The 23,089-nt window shown below is 30.3% G+C and overlaps 2 protein-coding genes across 2 annotated transcripts in view; one reads left to right on the top strand and one right to left on the bottom strand.

The window, feature by feature from the left end:
• Positions 1 to 23,089, bottom strand: part of LOC136986986 (uncharacterized) — a 461,301-nt gene that overhangs the window by 371,620 nt on the left and 66,592 nt on the right. The gene's annotated exons all lie outside the window — the stretch shown is intronic.
• On the top strand, positions 13,942 to 14,622 carry LOC136986978 (zinc finger BED domain-containing protein 5-like). Its single transcript, XM_067284605.1, has one exon. The coding sequence runs from the start codon at positions 13,942 to 13,944 to the stop codon at positions 14,620 to 14,622; it is 681 nt and encodes a 226-aa protein (XP_067140706.1).

Here is a 23,089-nt window from a genome sequence, read left to right as displayed (position 1 = left end):
TTATTGGTTTCAACATCACAGGATATCTTAAAAGACTGATATGCACATCGATAACCGCAAACCTTATTAAATAACTTGTAATATTTAAAGTTTTTTGATGCACAAATTCACATTACTTATTTAGGGATATCATGGACACTAATGATGAACAATTAAAAATGATGCGGTATATCTCAAAGATTTATTGTATTGGCTTAAATTTTTATAAATTATTATAAAATATATATCATTTAAATCATCAGGTGATTTAAATAAACAATATTATTTCTGATCTGTAAGACCTAATTGCTGTATCCATAAATCCAGTATAATAAGTCCTGTTAATTGATAAAGTACTAATAGACGAGATAAGTTTAAATCTCGTATATATGTTTAATTCTTGTATAGAGCATGTTTTATTAGCGAAATGAATAAAGTTTTAACGTAAATTATATTATAAAATAAGATTTTATAAGGAAATAATGGCAAATTTTCACTTTCTGGATCGTTCTGAAACATTTATTTATCTTTATTCTTGCGTTAGTGTTGCTCTAGATTCGTCGCAAGAAATCTTCTCTTGGTTAATCGATTCACGTTTTCATCTTGGAAATCGATTGTACACTTATTGTACGTTATAGGCATTTCAATGATTCTGTTAAAGTCATTTCACTTTAGAAAATATCGTAAAACAATCATTCTTGTGTAAACTGAAACTGCGATTGTATCGTTAAGTGATTTTACACGTTAGATAAATTGAATTTTGCGTGAGTAATTAAAGCATTTTATAAAAATTGTATAAGCTTTTTCTAATTAAATAAGGATAAAAGAGAATGAAATACAAAATTACTTAACGATCGAATTACGGTAATTAATGTAATTAGTTAGAGAAATTAATAATTTATGTAATTTTGTGAATTCTCTTCGTTGTAATAAAGTCGGGTGTTAACAGTGATGATGATGATGATTTCTTTCCATATTTTTTCAAAAATTTTCAGAAAAAAACTTTCGGAATCGGCTGTAAATTGTTTAATTTTAAAGAAAAGAAAGTTTGGCTAATGAAATTTGGGTATATTTTTAAATTTTGTAGAAAATAAAATTTCTTTTATTGGCACGTGTCCATCTTATCGATCTGATCTATCTCTTTGTTTTCTAAGTTTTGCGGATAGACAAATAGAACGAACGAATGAGCGAATTAACAGATAGATCAACGGTTATATCTGTTACTTAATTCTTTCGGAAATATTACATATAGCCATTCTACAAACGGAAAAATTGGGTATTAAATTTATCATTCTTAGAAAGAACCTTCTGAGTTACAAATTTTAATCTAAAAAACTTGAATTTATTACTGTATAATCTTGTGTAAATTAACGTTTAAGTGTAGTTTTTAATTCTTAAAATGCAGAAAGGGTGTCTAAAATAAATATAAAATGAAAAAATATATAAATCTTCTGTAGAAAGTAACTATAGCACACATACTAGTATACATAGTAACTGCATACATAAAGAAATTATTTTTAAAAATTCCCAAAATACTAGAGAATTTGTGGCCATATTTTTTATTTTCAAGTTCATGATATATATATATTAAAACTTTAGTAAAACAATAAAAATGATCAGAATATCACTAAAGTCATCTAAAGATAGTTTCGGTGATAAAGAGGAAAATATTTAAATAAGTAGAGCATGGATCTTATTTTCCACAAAGAAAAGATAATGATAGATTAAAAAAAGAGCATTAAGAGTAGCACAAAAGGTGCAACATCAGCAAGAATTTTAAAAAAATAAAATAAAAATGCGTGCGGCTCGAGAAAATTATAGACACTTCCAAGAAGTTGAAGTTCAAAAGGGATAACGAGAAAGAGAAGTGAGAAGTTGAAAAACTTATAAAAATTTCAGGATTTTGTATTCAGTTTGAATATATAAGGTACACCAACACGGGGCCATCTGCCAAGCAGAGGAGTGCCTCACTGAGGGACTTTCTATAAGAAACTGGTCCCTGTTTAGCTCGATCTGCCATGGGGATTTCGCTCCCAGCAGAATTTTCATTCTATAGGAAATTGGCCCCTATTTAGCTGTTGACAGGTTCAGGTTTCCCCAGCCCGTCTACAAACTTCAGAGGATTTAAATTCTCTAAAAACTGTAAGTTGTAGACTTAAAAATTACAGACCAAAATTCTGAATAAATAAATGACCAAATTCTTCGGCTTTACGTCCAAAATATACGTTTTAACTTTAATGAGTTAATTTTTTTTTTAAAGAAAGTATGACTTAGATGAATTTAAGACTTTAGAAATCATTTTTAGACAAGAGTAGTGATGTTTATACTGTAAATACGAGAACGAATTTCTCAAAAATGTCAAAAATTTACGACCAAATTCTTCAACTTTGCGTCCAAAATATACATAAGTCACTGAAAAATTTATATAACTTACGAAGAATTTGATACAATTTGTCTGATGAGGTTTACTTACTAATTTTTGATTAGTAATCTAAAAATATTAACACTTAAGCTGTCTGTCCGTCCATAAATATAACACAAAAACACTATATTTAATAAATATATGATGGAGTTTTTAGATTAGATTTAAGGCCCTGACACACATTCTCCTATCCTAATTTCGTAAAGATTAAACAGCGACTGCTGTATAAAAATAATTAACTCAAATAGAATAAATTTAAATAAATATTTTTAAACTATTAATTCAATTTAAATACAATCAAACCTGTGTAAAACGGGATTCGCACGGTAACGAATATTTTTTTTTTCCGTTTGATCGTGTTTTACTAAACAAACATAGAAAATCGCTACGTTCCTAGGAATTTTTCCCGTTTAGGCAGGTTTCTGTTTTATTAAGGTTCCGTTTTGCACAGGTTTTACTGTACAATTAGTCATGTAATTGCTAATAAATTAATTATATTTAAAACCCTTTTTTTTCTTGTAAATTAACATAAAACTTAATTTTATTAGCATTAAATTTTGTCATTATTTAATTTACAGTAGAACTTGTCCAAAACGGAACCCTTATAAATTGGACAACTGCAGAAACGAGAAAAATTCTTAGAAACGAAGCGATTTTTTATGTTAAAAAAAACCTGTACAAAGCAGAACTTGCCTAAACGGTAAAAATCTTAAGAACAAAACGATTTTCCATGTTAAAATAAACCTGCACAATACGGACACCTGCCTAAACGGGAAACATTTTCCAGAACGGAGCGATTTTCTGTTTAAAAACCCGTTTAAAACGGAAACCTGCCAAATCGAAAAAAATATTGGGTAACGTGTGAGTCCGGGTTACACAGGTTTCACTGTATATATTTTGTAAAGTTGTGAATATTTTAAATTCTTTTTTTTTTAAGTGAGAATTTCTATTAATTTTCTAGAAAAAATTAATTAAATAAATAAATATTTAACATCAAAGAAAAGTAAACATCGTAAAGTTAAAAATGTCATTAACAAAAATAGAACACTTGAAAATTATGTGAAAATGGATATGTTGACATTAAAATTTATTAATTTTATATACAAAAAAAACCCTAAAAATTTCCTCTTAAAGTTTTATTTCGTAAATTATTTGAGGATTCGAGTCAAGAAATCCTTAAATAAATGCAATTAAATGGCTTATTATTCCAATCGAACCTGTGATAACGGACACCTGTAAACAGCGGCCACTTTTCAAGAACTATTCTCTTGAAATACATACAAAATAACCTGTTAAAGCGGCCAGATGTAAACAGCGCTCATTTTTTTAATGTTTCACCAGTGTCCGTTATTCAGAGGTTTGACAGTACTAACATTTTAATTAAAAAATAAAAATAAGTTTATTGTGTTTTAATTATTTTCTCAATTTTGATAAATTTTTTAAAAATTAATTCATTTTTAATTTAAATTAACATTAAAATTAAGTAAAAATATATTTAAATTATTATTATTATTTTATTTATTTATTTAAATGCATTTAAATAGTAAAATACTATTTTAATAATGATTAAAATTATATTATTATTATTAAAATTGTTCTTTAGGTGCTGGGTATATACGTTGATGCTTGTTATATGAAGGTTCTACTAAGAATCGTGTTTACGCCAGGTTAGAAACACGAAAATAATATTTCAATACAGTGAAACCTGTTCGAAACGAAACCTGAATAAAACGGAAATCTGTCTAAACGGGAAAAATTCTTCGACATGCAGCGATTTTCTGTGTTAAAAAAAAAACCTGTTCGAAACGAAAACCGTAAAATTATATTCGTTACTGTTCAAGTCCGTTTTACACAGGTTTTACTGTAACTAATTTAAAATACGCTTTTTTTATTATTTGTTTAAAATTCAAACGTTAAAATAAAATTTATTGAATTTTAATTAGAAACATGAGGAGTGAGGAGAAGATGAAAGATAAGGGGGAAGGTGGAAGGGAAAGGTGAAGAGTGAGAAGAAGGTGAGACGTGAGAGAAAAGCTGAGAGATGAGGAGACAGTGAAGAGTGAGGGAAAAGGTGAAACCTGAGAAGGTGAAGAGTGAAAAGGTGAGACGTGAGGGAAAGTTGAAGAGTGAGGATGAAGGTAAAGGTGATGAGGAGGGTGACTCAACCATATTAAAAAAATTTATCAATTTTTTACATATTTTATTATTTATTTATGTTGCTCAAATAAGGATCAATATTTATAATATTCTCGAAGATGCTCAAGAATTTATATTATTAAATAAGTATAATGTTTTAAATGTTAAAAATAAACTAAAATTTTTAAAATTTAAATAAATTATTTTAAAAGTTTTGGTTTTTTATGAATTTTTAACTAAACGTGAAGGATTTTGATAGTAAGAAAGATTTCTATTATATAGCATTAAATTCTGTGTTTTTTTTTTTTTAATTTTAACTTAAATTTCACGAAAATTTTGACTTATTTAACGAATTTTATTAATATAATCAACAAAATATTATACGCGTTAATCAGGGCCAGTTCAGACGTCGATTTTTCGGGCCTCATACCGGGGCCTCACTCTCCGGGGCCTCATACTTTCAAAAAGTTCACAGAAAATATTAATAAAAACACAAGGGTAATTTTAAACCAATATAACACCACATGTAACTGTCGTGTACCGTAGTCGGAGCCCCAAATATAAATTTTTTTGAGGATCCGCAAAATCTGCATAGGGCCCTGATGTTAAGAGGTTATTTTTGTTTTCATTGATTCAATCAAGAAGCATTGACGCGTTATAATAGGGGCAAAAAGGGTAATTGTCTGGGGCCCTTACCTATAGGGGACCCCAAACCAATCTTCTGTAGGAAAATATTTTCACCAAAAAATTCCCTCGAAGAAAAATGTCTGACGTCAACACTGTTTCTGGAGCACCCTAATTTAAATTCTCCTGGGCCTCATTAAGCTATAACATGCAACTATAAAGAAGATCAATAAAGAACGGGATGCCTCATAGGTTTGGTTTGCATGCTACGCCACACGTGAGCAATCTGCCGAAGGGTCAGAAACGTGAAGAAAACCTAGAAACCCTCACATGGCCAGTTCGTTAAGAGAAAATGGGGCTTATTCAGGTGTTACAAACATGAAGAAAACCCGGCAAACTTCACGTTACCAGCTCGTTGGACAGAGTTCAGTAGTTTTAACCACTCGACCACTGGTGGGCCACGCCTCGTAGGAAAATTACTGTGTTGAATTCCTGCAACAAATAAAAAACATTGTGCAGGAATCGATTTTATTTCTTTCTCTGCAGGAATTACAATCTTAAACGTTTACATTATTTTTAAAATATATTGGATTTTCCGTAAGCCATCTTGCAAACAAGCTGTCATCTTCAATGGATGTTAACGTCTAAGATTGATTGTTTCATCGATATTATTGCAGCAACTCAATTAAATGCAATAGTTTTCGTACTGGAAAAGTAAGATGTTGCCCTGTAAATTTACAAAAGTTCAATTTTTTCGTACGTAAATGAATTTATTCATTTAAACTTTAATACTTCCTGTAAATACTTCGTATACGAAGCCATAACAATCGATGAGTTCAGTCTTCAAAGCCTTTAAACTGCAGTAAAACCTGTTTAAAACGGAACCTTAGTTAAACTGAAATCTGCCAAACCGGAAAAAATATCCAGTACCGTGTGAGTCCGATTTACACAGGTTTTACTGTATTTAATATAGGCCTATATAAATATAAGTTCTTCTTGTACTTCGGTTTATTGGATATTATATTTTATCAGTTTTAAAGTACGTAAAAAACTGGCCCTTGCACAGATTTTATTCCATGTAAGGTTTAGAGAAGCGAACAGGCCCTGCGCTATTCGAAATATAAGGCCTCGTCTCCTCCATCAGCCATAAAAATACATAAATAAAATATTGTAAAGTTATTTTTTTTTTTTTTACATAAAGCCTTGAACTATGGGGCCTCTTCCGCATTGGATTCTTATCGGAGTAACTTTACTTGATTAAGAGTTTATTTATATCACTTTTACGAGTAGGAGGCCCTTTGAGGAGCATTTCTAATTTTAAATTCTTGAAGCACCCTTGTATAAGGGACTCCAAAATCTGACCCTGCTCAATCAGGACATGGATTAATATACTTTAAAATGCTCAAAATTGTGTTCTATGCTTATAAATGAACCATCAGTACAGTGAAACCTGTCTAAAATGAAACCTGAATAAAACGGGAACCTGCCTAAACAGGAAGAGATCTTCGTGTCGCAGAGATTTTTCTGTATTTAAAAAAAAAAAAAAAAACCTGTTCAAATCACACGAGTCCGACTTATACAGGTTCTACTGTAAATGTTTTATAAGGATGCTACAGATCTAATCTTTTACTTAAAGTGATTTTTAAGGGTTTTTCTATGGCGGTTCCTTAACTCCTTAACGTTTAAGGGTCAATAAACTCAATTTTCTAATTTAAACTGTTTAAATTCTTCTGTTGTATCTTGTTGTGTGACGTAAAAAAATAAAATTTCCTTCTCGAATTTATTTTTTTTTTCGTTTTGTTTAACATTAAAATTTTAAATTTAAATATTAAAATATTTATTTTTCGCTTCTTTCGAAGCAGATATTTATATTATTCTTCATTATAATGTTTATATATTCAATTTCTATTCGTCTGTTTGTTTGTCTGTTCTCCATTCTGCTAGAAAAATAAATTTTATATTCCTGTCATCCATTCGATTGACTGTCCATGTATCTAGTAACTGTTTATTCGTAGGTCGTAAGCTATCATCTGTATATTTGTCTGTCCGTTTATACAGTAAAACCTGTGTAAACCGAACTGGCACGGTACCGAATATTTTTTCCGGTTTGGTAAGTTTCCGTTTTGACCAGGTTTTACTGTATATTGTTAACTGCAACGCGACATGTGGGAGATCTGTCGAGAGGGGATGCCTCCTGGGAGACTTTTATGGGAATTTGTCCCTTATTTAGGTGTTGCAAACGTGAAGAAAACCCGGAAAACTCCACGTGCTCAGCCCTGTAGTGTGGTTCGAACCTACGACTACTTACGAAAGACAGATAAAAGGCATTAAATAGTGCCTTTTATCTGTCCTTAATTTTAATTTAGCATTATTTAATGCCTTTTTATCGCTAAATTTTAATGGAAAACTTTTTTAAAGTAAAATTCTGCAAAACATTCGCGAAAAACGCTTTTTAATTCATAAAATTTTTGGTTTTTTTCCCATGAAATTTGTAAATTGATCTAAAGAGTTAGATATGACGAATATTTCATTGTGATCTTGCTACTTTACTTAGTTTTTTTCTTAATATTAAAGAATATATTGAGTTACTTATAAGTGGACAGACATTCAGACGTCCTTCTGAAAGTATAAAAACTAAATTTATATAAATAGTGCCACGACTTTCATCAAAAACAATTAATTTCTCGTATGTTATTTACTATAAAAGCGTATTGATGCAGATGGATAAAGATGTGATCATCAGCATCATCACGCTCCATAATTTTATAGCAGAATACAGTTTAATTATTTATTAAAGTTTACAATTAAATCATCCTTGATATTGTTACTGCTTAAGCGTTATAACTGATACACAGAGTTTATGAGAATTTACCACAACCTAATCTTATTCGACAAAATATTTCTAATAAAAATGGAAATTAGATGAAAAAATCTAATGTTTTTCAATATTATTAACTTCATAAAACTCTTTTATATTCTGAAAATTCGCCATTTTATCCAAAAGTACAGTTGGTGACAGCTCTCAATCGCTCGCGATCTACCACTTGAATATATAAAACGTCGCAATCTTACTTGAAATCGCCTTAAATTATCTCAAAATCTAAAATTAAATAAATTTAAATATCATATATAATAAAAGACATTCTATTTGTATACATAATATAAAAATTTGGACTGAAGTTAATAAAAAACGCTCTAATGAATGAATTATTTAATTGATAACGTTTAACAACTTTTCAACCTAAAGTATCTCAATTAAAGTTTATAATATAAGAAATTTATAGAATTAATTAAATTTTAAGTTTAAAAATTACGAAATTAATTTACTAGAATTAAAATTTATATAATTTCCTTACAGGAACAACAAGATTTTTGTTGTTAAAGTCGAATTTGATATTAAAGTTTCAAATGATTTTTTTTACGTCGGTTTGTAAATGATATTTAAACATGTATAATATTCTTTATAAATTCAATAATAAGTATCATATGAACTATATTTATCTATAAATAGAAAAAATTTTAATATAAACCAGTCCTTAACATGTCGAGATCAAATGGATAATAAAATGATTGACATGCACAGAGTAAATGGATTTTTCATGTTTACGGTTACATAATATTATTTAAAAAAGTAAATTCTGTTTCAATTATTTGTTAGATTCTTATTTAATTATACTTAAAATTTACTTTTCTAATTATTAATGAACGTATATCATAATTATAGTCGAATCTTCAATGACAAGGAAACCTTCTATGATCCCTTCTATTTTCCACCCCCTTGACCTTTAACCTACAAAATTTAACAGAATCAATTTTCTTAATATTCAAATCCCCCTGATAAATTTCAGAAATTTCGACAAAAGACACAGGAGTTATTAAGCTTCAAAGAGGGGGAATAAAATCGTGCCCGCCACACACACACACACACACACACACACACACACACACACACACACACACACACACACACTTACACCCAATTAAGGGGTCCCAAACCAATTTTTTACAAACTCATCACTGTTGTAAGAATATCAAAGTTTAAATTTGGAATCCATCTGGGGCCCCTAGATTGCCAATGGGGCTCGGTTGCAGGGGCTCAGAGCAGTGCTTAACCCGTTAGACTTCGAGGATATTGGGGGATTTCCGAATAAACGAACCAGGATGCCGGGGGATTCTTATTAAAAAAATTTTCCCGAAAAAAAATATTTGAAGTCAGCATCATATATGGGCCCCTAATTCAAATTTTTCTTGGCCCCATGAAGCTATATTGCGTCATTTTGACAGAAGGGGGTGTAAAAAATAAAGTATTTATTCAGCTCTAATGAATCAGTTGCCTTACAAATGAGCAATAATATCGTTAATTTAGAAGCTTTTGTATTATATAATTTAAATAAATAAATATTTTTTACAAATAAAAGAAATTTCTTGGCTTAATTCATTCATGAAAACCGATATCCATTAAGTTTTCAGTGAAGAAATATCAGCAAATATTTCTTTCCAATTGAAAAATGATAGAAAAATAGGAAATAAAAATTGGAAGCAAACAAATTTTATAAGCGTTTTTATTAGCTATATTTAAATACAGTGGACCCTCGTTATAGCGCTGCTCACTATACCGCGCACTCGGTTATAGCGCGGGCGATAAGCTCAAACACGTTTATACAGGTCCGTGCGGCGTTAGTGAGTAACGCATTTTATTGTTACTGCGTATTGAGTAATTGTGTATGTATTGAGTTCCTGAATGTATTTTGAATAGTGTTTAATTATTGTATGCATGATGAGTAAAAGAAAAGCTTACAGTATGAAAGAAAAGCTTGACATTATTGCTAAAGTAAAGAGGTGAACCGGGTTACACCGCGCCGCTCGGTATAACGCGGTTCACCTTATAACGCGGGTGTTGTTTTTCGCCCGACATGCGCGTTATATCGGGGGCCCACTGTAATTGATATGTTATACAACCTACGTAAGATTGTATATTTCTTTAGCCCCATCTTTTAATGCTCTATTGCTCCTTGCTTACCTCTGCTTCTTTACCTCTCCATTACTTTCCAATGCCCCTTTACCTCTTATCCAGTGCTCTTCTACCTATCTTTTACTTTTCAGTAACCCTCTACTTTTCCTTTAATTTCCTGTGCTCCCGAACCTCTAATTGTTTTTCCAATGCACCTCTTCCTCTCTTTATTTTCCAGTGCTCCTCAATTTCTACTTGTTTTTCTAGGGACACTCTAACTCCCCTCGTTTTTCCAATGCACTCTTTCTACCCACTTTTCTTCTGGCGTTCCTCTTGAGTCTCCTACCGCTCCAAGGGAATGGTAGTGCCAACTTTAGGAAACATGCTGTAGATTAATATAAAGATGAATCAATAATTTTGTGTATTTTTTAAAAATCTTCTTTGTAGAAAAACACAAGAAATAAATAAACTGTAGATGAAAAGATCACGTTACATGAATTTGGTGACATTTTAAAGACACAATACCACTTTAACTTCACATAATTGGATTTTTCTTTTTATATTTAACTCAAAGCCATAAGTTAGATCTATAATATAACTTTTAATAGTGATAAAAAAGCTATTGTTTCGATTGTATTCTTGTCCTCCAGTTGCTATTGTTAGAGTGATTTGTTCGTGAATGGCGCTTCATTCATTTATCACTTTCCTCCCCCCCCGTTTTTACGAAGGTTCTATCGGATAACACGAGTTTCAAATTCCATCGGATATTATTGGTATCTGAAAGTGTACTTGAAATATAAATAGTTCTCCTTTAACAAAGTTTATCCAAGATTCATGCGACACGCAAGGATGAATTTCTGTACAAATTGATGTACAAAAGAATATTTATTTTGAAATTATGCCTAAATATATCTTGTTTATTTGAATTAAAAAATCGATTTTCTCCCTTTTTTTTATTGTATAGGGTAGTCTAAAAGTTAGTTAACTGCATACTACTACTTTAACTTAATATTACATCAATATTAAGTTAAAGCAGTGTCCTAATGACAGTAGTAAGCAGTTAACTGTTTTGAACCAACCGATCGAATTTTTGTGTCTGTCACTCTATATGCTAACATTACGAACATAATCTAAATACATACCCAAATACATCCTAGCATATAGCGTGATAGACACACAAAACTATAGGGTGTTCCAAAAGTCAGTTAGCTATTTATTAAGTATTAACATTAAGTTAAAGTAGTGTTCTAATACAGTTTATAAGTAACGAAATATTTGAATAAGAGAAAGGTTAACTAAATTTTCGGGCCTCCATGTATGTCGTGTTTTATCTAGTTTACACTTCATGAAATAAGACCATAGCGTGATGGACAGATATATTATTGTGAAAATTGCATTTGTATTTGCTGTTTACTTTATCTTACTGGGTTTATATGTTTGTTTAATAGTGTTTACTTTGTCGTGCTTTTACAGACGAATAACCTCTAAATAATTATACTTTTCTTCAAAAATTGTTATAAATTACAAGCAGAAACATTAATGTTCAAACACTAAAATCGGAATTTCTATTCAAACATTATTTTTTAGTGCATAAATACATCGCGTGATCCTTCACATTCTTTGTTTGTATATCAAGAAGATTCCTTTACGAATTCTCTTTAGGATATTTATGCTTTTACTTTCCCCTTTGTTATAACATAACACAGGAAAGTATTCTTTGGGTCCAGGAATTTCGAAATATCCAGATTTTGGATTCAGGAATCTTAAAAAACAAAAGAAAATGGAAAATTCCGGACTTGTGGTGTCTGTGTGTTTCTGTTTTTTGTTTGTCTATTGTTTGTCTATTGGCATCTATTTCGTTTAACACCTGAAAATGGAATAAAGATTAAGTAACGAAATTTTCCACGGTAACTTGTATATAAAGGGCATGGATGCTGTTAAATTTGGAGTGTGGAACTCGAGAGGGTGAATCACGAGTCATATTTCAAGTGAGATCGAACTTAATGAAAATTTTATTCGTTATTAACACTTACAATATTTTAAAAAACTCATCTTTATCCTCAAAATTAAGCCCATTTTTGCTTTTACAATAATTAATAATATAAAAGTTATTTTTTAGTAACATCTCGTAATAGATGATGCCACACGCAATTTTAACAATGAGCTAGTGTTATAGTGGTGTGTTTTTTTCAACTTAAATACAGGGATTTTAATCATAATTCAACAAAATTTTGAATTATTCCTTTTAAGCTTTCGTTATTCCAGTGGCTGAATGATGAAACCACTGAACGTAGGTCGTGTGTGTGTGTTCGTGCCTCACCTAATGGAATTTCCCGGGTTAATTATTAATTAAAATCAATTTTAATCCGTTTCAAATGCAAAATATTTTTATCTTTTTCACGTTAAACCAATTTATCTGAGGTTAATGACGTAGCGTGATGGACAGACAATAAACAGGGCTGTTTATATACGACAGGTCTGTCCTGTCGTCTGTTCTAACGTTGTTGACAGGCAGTCAAACTAATAAATTGAATTCGTTATACATTATTTACGGCTTTAAAATTAATTTACGAGTCATCATAGTAAATTACATAACATAATCAACATCTTACATAAAAATAATTAATAGTTTAGCTAAAGATTATCGATGGACTTTTGAAAAGTTTAATTGAAATCTCATTTAAAATGGGAAAAATTAGTCAAGTAGCCCGGGGATATTGATTTGAATTAATGGAAATGGTTTCAAATTTAAGCACACTTCGACTGAAATTCCAATAAGAAAATATCGAACTTCACTCATTTGCAGGCGAGAGACTTTATATAATTATTTACTTAATATAAAATTTCATAGAAAATATAATTAATTTTCTTGTCAATAAATTATAATACTTAACCATCGACTCAATTAATCACCTTATGTCTTAACAATCCGCACAAAAGTTATTCTGTAATTTAACTATGAAATTAGAAAGGTGAAAAATAATACAAATTCAACTGGCCACTGTTTAATTATTGTTAAGTAATATAAATTAATTAATTATTATTAATCTTTAATTAACATTTTTTTCTGATTATTTCGATTTCGTTAATTGAAAGCTGGATACTTTGTTGCTGGACTTTCCTAGTATTCATTTATTTGTTTTCATCCCTAATAATTACTACAACTTTTCAGATGTTTGGAGCCATATCTCCCGAAAAAATGATCCGATTTTCCCCCTACAGACACTAACATCCATACATATAGAAAAAACCTGAATTTTTATTTATTTATCGATGTTTCGAGATCCTCTGAGTCCAAAAATATAAAAATTTAGATGTCAATCAGGCTAAATTTTTAAAATTATTCTTATTTATTAGCTTATTTTTGCTCTGGATCCTCCTTTCGATGGGTTAGGAAGTAGATTGAGAAAACAGGAAAAGGAAAATCCTAACTTGTATAACTGCCCTTTCCTCCTCTACCATACAATTATAAATTAAAAATATAAGGCTCTTGTAGCCTTGTATCTTTTCTTGTATGGTCTAAAATTTAGACCATACAAGCAGACATTCTGCAGACATTTAGACCATACAAGCAGACAATTCTGCAGACATTTAGTCACTGATACGAAAGGCACATCAATATATGAATGTTTTAAAACGTATTTTGATGAAAAACAAATTCCTTTGAAAAATATATTGGCCTGTGCAACGGATGGTGCCCCTTCGATGGTAGGACGTCATCGTGGTTTTCTAACCATGTTGAAGGAAGAAAATCCAAATATCTTTACAATTCATTGTATAATTCGATACAGTCATTAGTTATTTAGAATCAACAAATTATAATTTTCCAATGGAGATATCTGTTTTAAAGAGTGACATAGCTTATTTGGCAGATATATATGCAAAAATAAATGAATTACTTTTGAAACTGCAAGGAAACAATGTGACCGTAATTAAAGTGAAAAGTTTAATTATTGGTTTTATAAATAAATTAAGTGTCTATAAAAATAACATGGGTAGAAAAGATTTTTCTTTATTTCCCTGTTTAAGTAATATAATTGTACAGGACGAAAATATTGCAGTTTATTATAAGCATTTGGAAAGCCTAATTGTAGATATGAAACTTCGGTTTAAAGATGTTGAAAATATTCATATTCCTGATTGGGTTATTAATCCATTTAGTGCTGATCCTACTAATGCTCCTTCGCACATTCAAGAAATATTAATAGATTTGCAGGCAAATGTAGAAGCGAAACATTCATTTGAACATAGTACTTTAGAAGAATTTTGGATAAAAATTAGCAGTACTAACACATTTCAGAGACTATGGATAGAAATAAGACTATTAATCATGGCATTTCCAACGTCATACCTAGTGGAAAAGGGTTTTAGTGCGGTTTCTCAAATGCTGACTAAGCAAAGAAATCGCCTCAACATTTGCCAACAAGGTGACTTAAGATTATATCTGTCAAAATTAGAACCCAATATTATTAAACTTTGTCAAGATCACCAACCTCAAGGTTCTCATTAAAATTTCATTTAGTTTATTATTTCTTTGTTATGTTAAAATTAAAACACATTACTTTATGTATCTTACTTTTTTTGTAAATTAAATTAAATTTATAACTAATAAATGTTATTCTACTATTGTTCCTTTCAAATTTCTTTGGATATATCTTACTAACGCCTAATGTAATCTACCTTATATTAGGGATTATCGTACAATTTTTATCAGTTAAAATTTATAGGGGGCGAATTAAGAAGCGGGTCTTACAAAGGGGGCGTTTGGTCCAAAAAGGTTGAGAAACACTGGTCTAAATCATAGGTTTTTCAGTCTTGTCTGTAAATTTTGCTCTGTTTATGTGGTAGAGAAGATTAGAGAAACTCTTTTATTTCCAATCTCTATTTGCCCATCTCTAGACGAGCTGTTTTGGAGATAAAAGATGACCTTATAACTCCCGAAGGCCTCCTATCTGCATTAGACCTTCAGGAGCCACAGTGCTGCCAGTTTAATTAAATTAAACTAAATAAAAGTCTAGATTTTAAGGCTCCTCTCTGTCCGAACCACGTGCTAGGTGTTTTTACTGACCTGTTCTTTATCTGGATCTAAGATTTAGGATTGATTAAATAAGGCAATGCCAAGTGGTTGCCTCTCGGAAGGATTTTCTATGGAAAAAGGGCCCCTATTTGGGTGTTAATTCATTCATTATTAAAATTCCAATTAATTTCATTTATATGCATTTAATGTTTTTATAAATCAACACTGAAATTTATATGATTTAATTAGGTTTCATAGTCCTAATTTACTACTAATTTAAATATAAAAATAAAATTAAATAATTAATTATACGAAATAAAATATTAAAAGAATTTTCAGTTTATGAACCAGATACTTCGGTCAATGATCTTAATGATATCTGAGTTATTTTATCAAGTATCAAAGGGGGAAAATGGCTTCTCTGAATTTAAATGATGAAAATTGATACTATACAATCCAACCTCTATACAACGGCCACTGACGACTGCATGTTGCTAGGAGTGGCCGTTGTTTGGAGGTTATTTTGTATGCGTTTTTTTTTAACTTTAACTTTTCTGAAAAGTGCTCTCAAAATTTAACAGTTTATGTAAAATTTTTGGGGCCCTCCGATGCAGGGCCCTATCCAAATGGCTCTGTTGACCACTATCTAACGGATCTGTTCACAATTCTCGGAGTTTTGTGTGTATTTGAGTCGATCTATACTTGTTTCATATTAAATAATATAAATAATATAATATAAATATATAATTTTTTGGGTCATTTAGCTTGTTTCACATAAATAAACAATATTTTAATACTTTAACACTGTTAAATACTAGAATTAATAAAATAAAACGCTCACTTCACAACGTTCTCTAAACAGCAACAACCATTTTAATGTTTTCTTCAGTGTCCGTTCTTCACAGGTTTGGCTTACATAATTTAATATTAGTTTAATTTACTAAATACTTTCAACTTGTGTAATTTATACTATCAAAAATCGTTTTGTTTTAATATATTTAAGTTAAATTGCTGGAAAAAAAAACATTGTAAATTTATCGCCTGTCTGCGTGTCTGCTTGTCAGAATGAACTTAAATCCCGAAGTACTAATTATAAACAAAGAATTACATTGTATATTATCGATCAAGGTTATAAATAACACCCTGATATCATTATTACAGTATCAAATAGAATAATATTAATTTAATATCAACATTATCACATGTACGTGATATCATTTGTAATCTGTCATTGACATTAATTGTGCGATTCCGATTTCTCTGTATTACTTATATGCCTTGGACTGACGCTATATAGGCCAAACCTGAGAACTACGGCCACTGACGGAATCGGCCGTTATTCGAAAGTGTCCGCCGTCTGGAGGTTATTTTGTATACATTTTAAAAAGAAAAGTTTTCGAAAAAAAAAATGAATCGCCGTTTGGAGGATTCAATGTTTAAATGAAAAATCGATTGACTATTGTTTGATCAATTGATCATTCACTAATTCGTTGAATGAGAACACTTTTCATATTCTATTATGTGCATAACTGTACACATAACATGTGTGTGTACAGTAGCAGAAACCAGGCAAAATTGAATTAGGGGACCTCATCTACAGTGTTGACTTCAGGCTTTTTTCTTCGAGAGACGTTTTTGGGGAAATATTTCCTTATAAAAAGTTACTTTGGGGTCCCTGTTGGCGAGTGCCCCAGTCAATTGCCCACAGGATATGCCAATCAGACAATGTACCAATGAGACGTTTCCAGCATATCTGCAAAGTGCTTACCAGGAAAACTAAGATTTTGGAATAGAAAAGTGTTGCAGTTGAGATGAAAATCCACGAATACAAGTTAATATAAGGGAGAATTTCTAAGATTTGGTGACGTTTCCAGGACATTTATCACTTAGACAAACAAATAAGTAGTTAGAAGCCAAGAACTTCTAAAGTTTAATTATAGAATGACGTGTACAAATAATTTATGCAGATGCAAACGATCCATGTTAATGCTCAACTTAAGGTATCATTTTTCCAACATTTGCTGCTAGAAATAATACGTTTCACCCGATTGTTACGTTCCCGGCTGTTATATATAACAGAGGAAAAGTATGGCGATCGGTCAAAAAAGACCCCTCCCCAGATTTTTACATTTTTGATTCAGGACTCCTCGAAAGTCGAGAAATGCAAAAATGTTCCGGGGTAACTTATGTATGTATGGATGTTAGTGTGTGTGGGGCCATGATTTCGTTCACCCTGTGTAAAGCTTAATAACTCCTGTGCTTTCTGTCGAAAATTTCTGAAATTTTGCAAGAAAGTTTGTTTGTTAGGATGATTGAGGCTGTTAAATTTTGGTAGTTAAAGGTCGAGGGATTGGGAAGATAATGGGGTTCGTGTGTATCTCCAGTAGGTAATGGGTGCTTTTCAGAAGCTCTGGCGAGGCTCGAACCCACGTCCAACTACCAGTGTTCAATGGTTATACCCATTCGGCCACTGGTGGGGGCTTCTCAGAGGTCCTAGTGAAGTACGAATTTTCTGATTATAATAGCAGTTAGCGATGCGCAATGTCTATAGAACGAGTTAATTCTTAAATCATGATAAATTTCCCCTAAAAAGTATCGAATATTTAATTTAAAAAATTATAAAATATTTGACCATTTATGCATATTTTCGGCAGTTTCAGCTATCTCCTTACATTAATAATACCCAAATGTATAATATTAACTCTCGTGATAGAAATTTTGTGAAATTTAAATTTGAAAACTTTAATATTCTTGATTATTAAGCGTAAACACCGACTTTTTTTAAAATTTTTAATGTAGTTTTATTTATCAAGCAATTTATCAGAGAAGTTATTATAACCTACAATTTATAATAATAGCCGTAATTAAAGAGTAATTTTAAATTGAATATCATTTAAACATTTTAATGGAATTAAAGGATTTGAGCATGAGAGCAGTTTACATGATTAATTTACTCCCTTATTTAATATATTAGCAAACATATAATGAGGTGGATAATAGCCTACTTTATATTTTTAAAAACAACCAAACATTTATATGAAATAAATTTATGTAACAGGAATTAAAACTTTTCATTCAAGTTTTATGTAGGAAGAAGTTAAATTATCCTGAAATCAATTAAAGATTTAATACAGTCAAACTCTAAATAATGTTGTCTCTGCTGTGGAGATAACACCACTGAACACTAGTAGTTGGTCACAGTTTTGCACTTCGCTGTTCACGCAGTTTTACCGGTTTTCTTTACGTGTCTGACACCAAAATAGGAGTCAATTTCCTATAGAAAGTCCTCTTGCGAGCATCTCCCCTCGGCAGATCGCTTACGTGTCGTGTTGTCGTGTACGAACAAACAAAGACGTTACCTCTGAAAACCTCTGAAAAAGTTAAATTATTTTGAAATTAAATAAAGATTTAATGCAGCCAAATATCTGAACAACGGCCATCGACGCCAACGTAATAAAATGCCGTTGTGTGGAGGTTATTTTTGTATGTATTTTTGCTTTTTTAAAAAATGGCTGATGTTAGGAAGTTCGACTGTACTTTTACTGTATACTTATTTTGGTAACTTCGGTTTAGCGCCACACTCGATATAGCGCCAATTATATCTAGTAATGAGGTTTATACACAGTTAGAGGGAGTTTAAGCGTATGAAAACTAATGATTTTCAACACAAAACCACGCATTTAATAATTCGTTATCTGTTTAAAACGAACAATTATTTTTTGTCACAACGCTACAATACTCCGGCTGCAATTTATAATTACACTTTAAATTGAAAAAATTATGAGACTTTCGGTGTGGACCGGAAACGTAGCTTGTAAGACGTGCCTCCACCTTTAAAACTAAGCGCGTTGCAATTTATCATAATTAATAATATAAAAGTTATTTTTAATAACATCTCATAACAGATGGTGCCACACAAATTTCAACTTTACGTTGTGTCTTAGAGTCTTTTAAACATATATTATCCAGCATCAATTTGCACAACTTTTCTTTCTTCCTCCCATTTCGTTATTATTATCAAAGAATTGAAGGCACTGAAAAGCTTGATCCATCATCCAGTTGGATCAGGTTGATCAGTATCTTCTATACTTTAATAACGATATTGGAATGGAAAGAAGATGGTGATGAAACCAGCTTCTTAAAATATGTATAAATTACATCTTTTTCCTTACGCCTCTACGTTATAGAAAACACGTGGCCAATCTGATCCAACATCCCATTGAAACAGGTTGATGAGGGTTTTCCATCCTTTCTTATCTATCCACAACCTTTCTTCACAAACATTTTTTTTCGGATCTTCTTATTCTTGGTCCCTTCCTCTTACAATCTTGCTTAATATTTAATTAATTAAAACATAAACAGCTAAATTATATCGGATATTTTAGGTTAAAAACGTTTAATTTGAAGGTGTAGCTTATCATAAATGTAGCTTATCCTTACAATTTTATATTTAATATTATATAAATATTGTCGATTTTAAAGTGAGAATGATGAGTTTATATTATTATCACTTAATTTATTAATATTTAGACTATTTTTTTAAAATTCTGTATTTATTTCTAACGTTACGACAGAAATAACCGCGTAAAGGTAGAACGAAGGATGCTTTGACTGCTTGTTTATTGCTTCATGGTTCTAACTTTAAAAAAAATGAGTAAAATTGTTTTAAATTACACTGACCCGCATACGAAAAAACAAATTTTACATCTCAAATATGTTATCAACTCGCAATCAGAGGAATAAATATGTAATCTTCCAGCAGAGAAAGCAAGTTCGACGACCATTCCACGTTGCGATCATGAGTAATGTTTTTAAATTTATAATTTAAAAAAATGATAATATTACAAAAATTAAAATAATAATTTTAAAATCTTAACGTCTATAATAAATTAATGATAATTTAATTGATTTTTATACGTCGAAATTAAATACATCTCAAGCGGAGCAAAACATCTCGAGTAGCCCCTGTAAAAGTGGTTTCTTTGCATTGCTCTTAATGCATTTTTGAAAGGGGCTTTATTTTCAATTAAATTAAATTATGTTTTTCTGTTAATTTAACATTAATTTGTTAAGAAACTCTTAATTATTTAAGCTGCTAATAAGAATTAATAAAATATAAAATTATTTCATGCTGTTTACTTTGCTTTTTTTCAAGATAAACACGAGAATGGATGGAATTTTACGATAAATAAATTTTTATATTCAATTTTATAATATTTAAAAACACCTTTAATAAATATTTCTAACCGGAAATTGATTAATTAATTAATTTAGGAGGAGAAAGTTAATTTAGTTAATTGATTAAAATGAATAATCTTATTAAATGTAGACTTCAGTTACAGAGAAAAATAAGAAGAATGGTTTATTATCTCCTTTCAAAGTTTCATTAATCGATTATTTTTATATGCAATAAACAAACTGCTAAAAATAAACAATAAAGAAAAGGAAAAATCTAATTAATTTCAATTCATACCATGGTTAATACTATACATATAGTTTGTCTATATGTCTGTCTTGTTTAAATGTTCACACTAAACTTATCACTTATTCTAATAATTTATGTATTGTTAAAGTTACAAAAATTACAGAATTTTTTGCAGAATTTTAATTTTTGCTCTCTACTGTCTGTCTGACTGTCTGTCGTTAATCTCGAGATTGGGATTATATATATATATATATATAAATAAATAAATGCTGAAAGTTATAAGACTATTTGTACATTATATTATCTTACAATATTCAGCATCCAATCTAATCCAAACTCTGCTCATCCGAACCCTTTGTAATCCGAACAGCTTCTACAATTCTCCTGACTTTACACACCCGTTAATCCGGACTTTTCATTAATCCGAACCACTACCAATGGTCTCAATTAGTTCAGATTAGTGCGACAGTTCTCTACATATATCATTTTTTTTTTAATTATTTTTAAATATAAAACCTGTCTATAACGGAACCTGAATAAAACGGTAGCTTGCCTAAACGAGAAAAATTTATGGGGACGGAACAATTTTCTACGTTAAGAAAAAACCTGTTCAAAACGGAAACCTGCCAAAGCGGAAAAAATATTCGGTAAGATCTATTCCGATTTATTCCGATTTATACAGGTTTTATTCCATTATTTTTTTTAAGCTGGAATTTTGCTCAAATTTTACTCTTATGTAAATAGTTTTTACTATAAATTATAGTTTATTTTCAGTCAAACCTCCATATAACGGACACCTCTAAATGGTCCGTTGTTTTCAGATTATTCTGTACGTCTTTTTACGTTTCTTCTAGAAAGGCGTTCAAAATAACCTGCAAACAATGGACACTTCCGAACAACGGCCATGTTTTACGTTCCTATCAGTGGCCGTTGTTTAAAGGTTTTTCTAAATACGTTATTAATTAAGTGTAATTTATAATAAACACGTTTAAAAAATCGAATTTAGAGTTTAAAAAATTCTAGAATTTAACACAATTTAATTTATTTTAATTATTATTTTTCGTGCTTCTACTATACATAATTAAATTTACATATTTATTATTAGATTAATTATAATTAACTATTAAATCAAAAAATTAAACTTCAAAATAAATAAAACGAAATGAAATTCTTTCAAAAATTTTCTATAATTTTAATAATAAACAATAAAATTAATTACAAGCAAAATTAATTAAATTAAAGTCGAACGTTCAGACACACAGACAGACTGTGTAGCAATGTACAAATTACAAAATAACCCAACTTTTAAAGTAAACTTTTCTTAATTTTACTATTTATTATTAAAATTATTTAAACTAAAGATAGACAGACAAACAGACTGACTGGCAATGTAAAACTGACAAAATAATCTAACTTTACGTTCTAAATTCGTTAATTTTGATAATAAAAATGTTTAAAAAATAAAGTAGAAAGTGACTTCTCTAAGAGCAGAGAGTGCATTAAATAAAAAGATGATTGTGCAGGAGGATACAATGCCTTCTATTATCAAAAGATATACAATGATATACTGTACATTATTAAATGACCTTATTTTATCATAGAGTAGAGTGTTATTTTGGAAGTACAATGCTGACGCTGAAACAATTTCGAGTCAGAATGACTCCACTTTCATTAAAGAATATTATCTGTTGTAATGGCCGCGACAATCAACTTTTTTTGCTTAAATTTCCATTATTGGGGGGTCCTAAGATGTTTTTATGCCCACTTTTTATAAAGTTTACATTATACTGTCGCTGGTTCGTCTGTATGTCTGACTTAAACGTTTCGTATTTTTTTACGAATTATGCGTTACATTTACTTAGATACCTTATATTTAAGCCATATTTATGACAGTCAGTCTGTTTATCTGAGCGTAATTAAATAATATAATTATTTCGTGTCGAAGTTGCACTTTATTAAACTCTATTGTGAGTTTGTATGTCTGACTGTACGAAATTAAACAGAGTAACGCTTTCGTATTGAAGAATAAACGATATTTTTTATTGTTAAGAAAAATGCATACAAGATAACCTCCAAACAACGGCCACTTTTATGTTCTCGTCAGTGGCCGTTGTTTAAGGGTTGGAATTTACTTTACTCATAAATAGGATGCTTCAATACACTGGACTTCGTTTTACAATCTGTCATAAAACCCCTGTTTTACGAATGCAGTTGTAAAACGGATAATAGTATATTTTTATACAGTCTCGTAATAATATAAATTTACTATTATGACTGTATAAAATGCATTATTTCAGTCCCATTTCTTTTTTGTGTTGCATTATTGTTCGATCCGCTGGTTTCACTGTTGGAATCAGCATTAAAAAACCTTTAAAACAATAAACCATAAGATATTGTTTATCACTGAAAATTTTTGTTACACCCGTTTTGACCTCTAAAGGTCAAAGATCAAAGCAGCACGTTTGCTACCTAGCGTGCACCTTTTTACAAAACCACTCCGTGCAAATGAGCCGTTACAAACTATTGGTATGAAGA

Source organism: Centruroides vittatus, unplaced genomic scaffold, assembly GCF_030686945.1.
Source record: "Centruroides vittatus isolate TY-2023 unplaced genomic scaffold, ASM3068694v2 scaffold_1431, whole genome shotgun sequence".
NCBI lineage: Eukaryota > Metazoa > Arthropoda > Arachnida > Scorpiones > Buthidae > Centruroides > Centruroides vittatus.
Note: the sequence above shows the minus strand (reverse complement) of the source record. Positions and strands in the feature narration are given on the sequence as shown.